Genomic DNA, 1,789 nt, shown 5'->3' with positions numbered 1-1,789 from the left:
CCTGCCATGCTCTCGGCCACCTGAGAGTGCTGCATTTAATAAAACATGGGCATTTTAATCTGGTTTGATTTGGCCTTACTGGACTTCTTTGTGCCGGTGTCTTAGGATTTTTTTCCTAACAATAACTACACACATATATCTGCCATTCCGTATGACCTTCTTCTGTGAAGTGGAATTCCCAGCTTTGACAGTTATGAAAATCAAAGTAGCAATCAACTCCGAAAAACATTAAGGGTGCTTTATGTTGCGCAGTATTAAATATTCAGCCAGGATTTTCATTCTTTATGTTAAAAATAAGCAAGCAGGGCCAACTCATTATCATGCAAATTGGCTTTCACCTTTAAGAAGTGATGACATTGTATGTGCACCAAAGAACTGTTTGGAAATATGCTTATGATTTATTATCAGTTTGATGTTTGATTTACACATTTATTTAGATTCCTATGTATCTGGGGTTAAGGGGGAACAAAGTCTTGGGCAAATAAGGATCTTGAGAGCAAACAATTTAAGAATCTCTGCTCTGGGTCATTTACCGGTGAGCTCCCTGCCAACAGCCACTGTTTACCTGGCCTTATCTGATGCCAGCAATGCGCTAAGACAACTGGCTAAAAAGTTCAAATATCAGAAACCTGCCTGTCGCCATGCCTGTCGCCCTGGAAGCGGTTAACAAGAAGGAGAAACTCAGCTACCCAAAGTGTGGACTCTGCCCAATGGCGGAGTTGTGGGCTTACGCTCCCACTGAAATAAAAACGCTCTTTAAAGGTATGACATGGGGCAGGGAGGACAGGAGGGACTCATGATCTGGCTGGAGATCACTTAATTGGGTGTCTTTCTCCTAGCATGCTCAGCTTCCGTCTTCTGAGGTGAGGAGAGCGTCAAGAACAGATGCAGGGAGAGAACAGAGTGAGAAAGGATGGCGCCAGAAACAGGATGCTGGCCAATCGCCATTGCTGCGTAACAGGGCAACAGGAAAGAGAAAGACGCCACGGGAAAAGGGGGGAAAGGGCAGAAATGAGAGAGGGGTGAACAGAAGTATGGTCTGATCCACAATTTGGCCCAGGATCAGCTCCAGGGCAAGTCCTACATCTGCAGGCAAACCATAGGCTAGCATCCAAATAAACCCTCCCGCCACAGTCCGTGGAGGGGTCCTACCTTCTGGGTGAGGTCACTGGCCTCGTTGATGTACCGATCGCGCTCCTTTTCCAGTTGAAAGATGATCTTCCTCTGCTTCTGGGCCTCGTCCTTGTAGTTCTGGATCTCCTCCTCCAGGTTCCTCTTGGCTTGCTCGTGGAGCTTCACCAGGTCCACCTGCTTCTGAGTCGCACTGAGGGCCTTAAGCATATTCTGAAAAGCAAAGGCAGCAAAGCAGGTACCTGACTCACAGTGTGCGAGAACCGGGGTTCAGTTTATCCCAGTGCCCAAGTCAGAAATCATTAGATGCCTTGGGCTTGGTACAAATCAAAATGATCATAGGCTCTATAGATTATGAAGCATTTATTATTCAAGTTTTGCACAAGGCACATTAAAATGCACTGACAATCTATAAGAGCCTAAACGGACTCTGCACTGTTCACTGTTCAGCAGTGGGAAACAGAGGCAGAAGGGTAAGGGCGAGTTCACACCACACTGAAGGGTAAAGGTGAGTTCATACCACGTTGAAAGGTAAAAGTGAAGTCACACCACAGGGCAGTGGGAACTAGAGGCTGGAGGGTAAGGGTGAGTTCACACCACAGGGCAGTGGGAACTAGAGGCTGGAGGGTAAGGGTGAATTCACACCACAGGGCAGTGG

The 1,789-nt window shown here is 47.0% G+C and overlaps 1 protein-coding gene across 1 annotated transcript in view; it reads right to left on the bottom strand.

Annotated features, from left to right (window-relative positions):
- Window positions 1-1,789, bottom strand: part of Cfap58 (cilia and flagella associated protein 58) — a 112,636-nt gene that overhangs the window by 80,611 nt on the left and 30,236 nt on the right. The window contains exon 9 of the mRNA XM_005352451.3: window positions 1,153-1,344. Within this exon, the coding sequence (XP_005352508.1) occupies window positions 1,153-1,344 (192 nt within the window). The remainder of the gene's footprint in view (window positions 1-1,152; window positions 1,345-1,789) is intronic.

Source organism: Microtus ochrogaster, chromosome 8 (genome assembly GCF_000317375.1).
Source record: "Microtus ochrogaster isolate Prairie Vole_2 chromosome 8, MicOch1.0, whole genome shotgun sequence".
NCBI classification, from domain to species: Eukaryota; Metazoa; Chordata; class Mammalia; order Rodentia; family Cricetidae; genus Microtus; species Microtus ochrogaster.
This window is presented reverse-complemented; position numbering and strand designations above follow the sequence as displayed.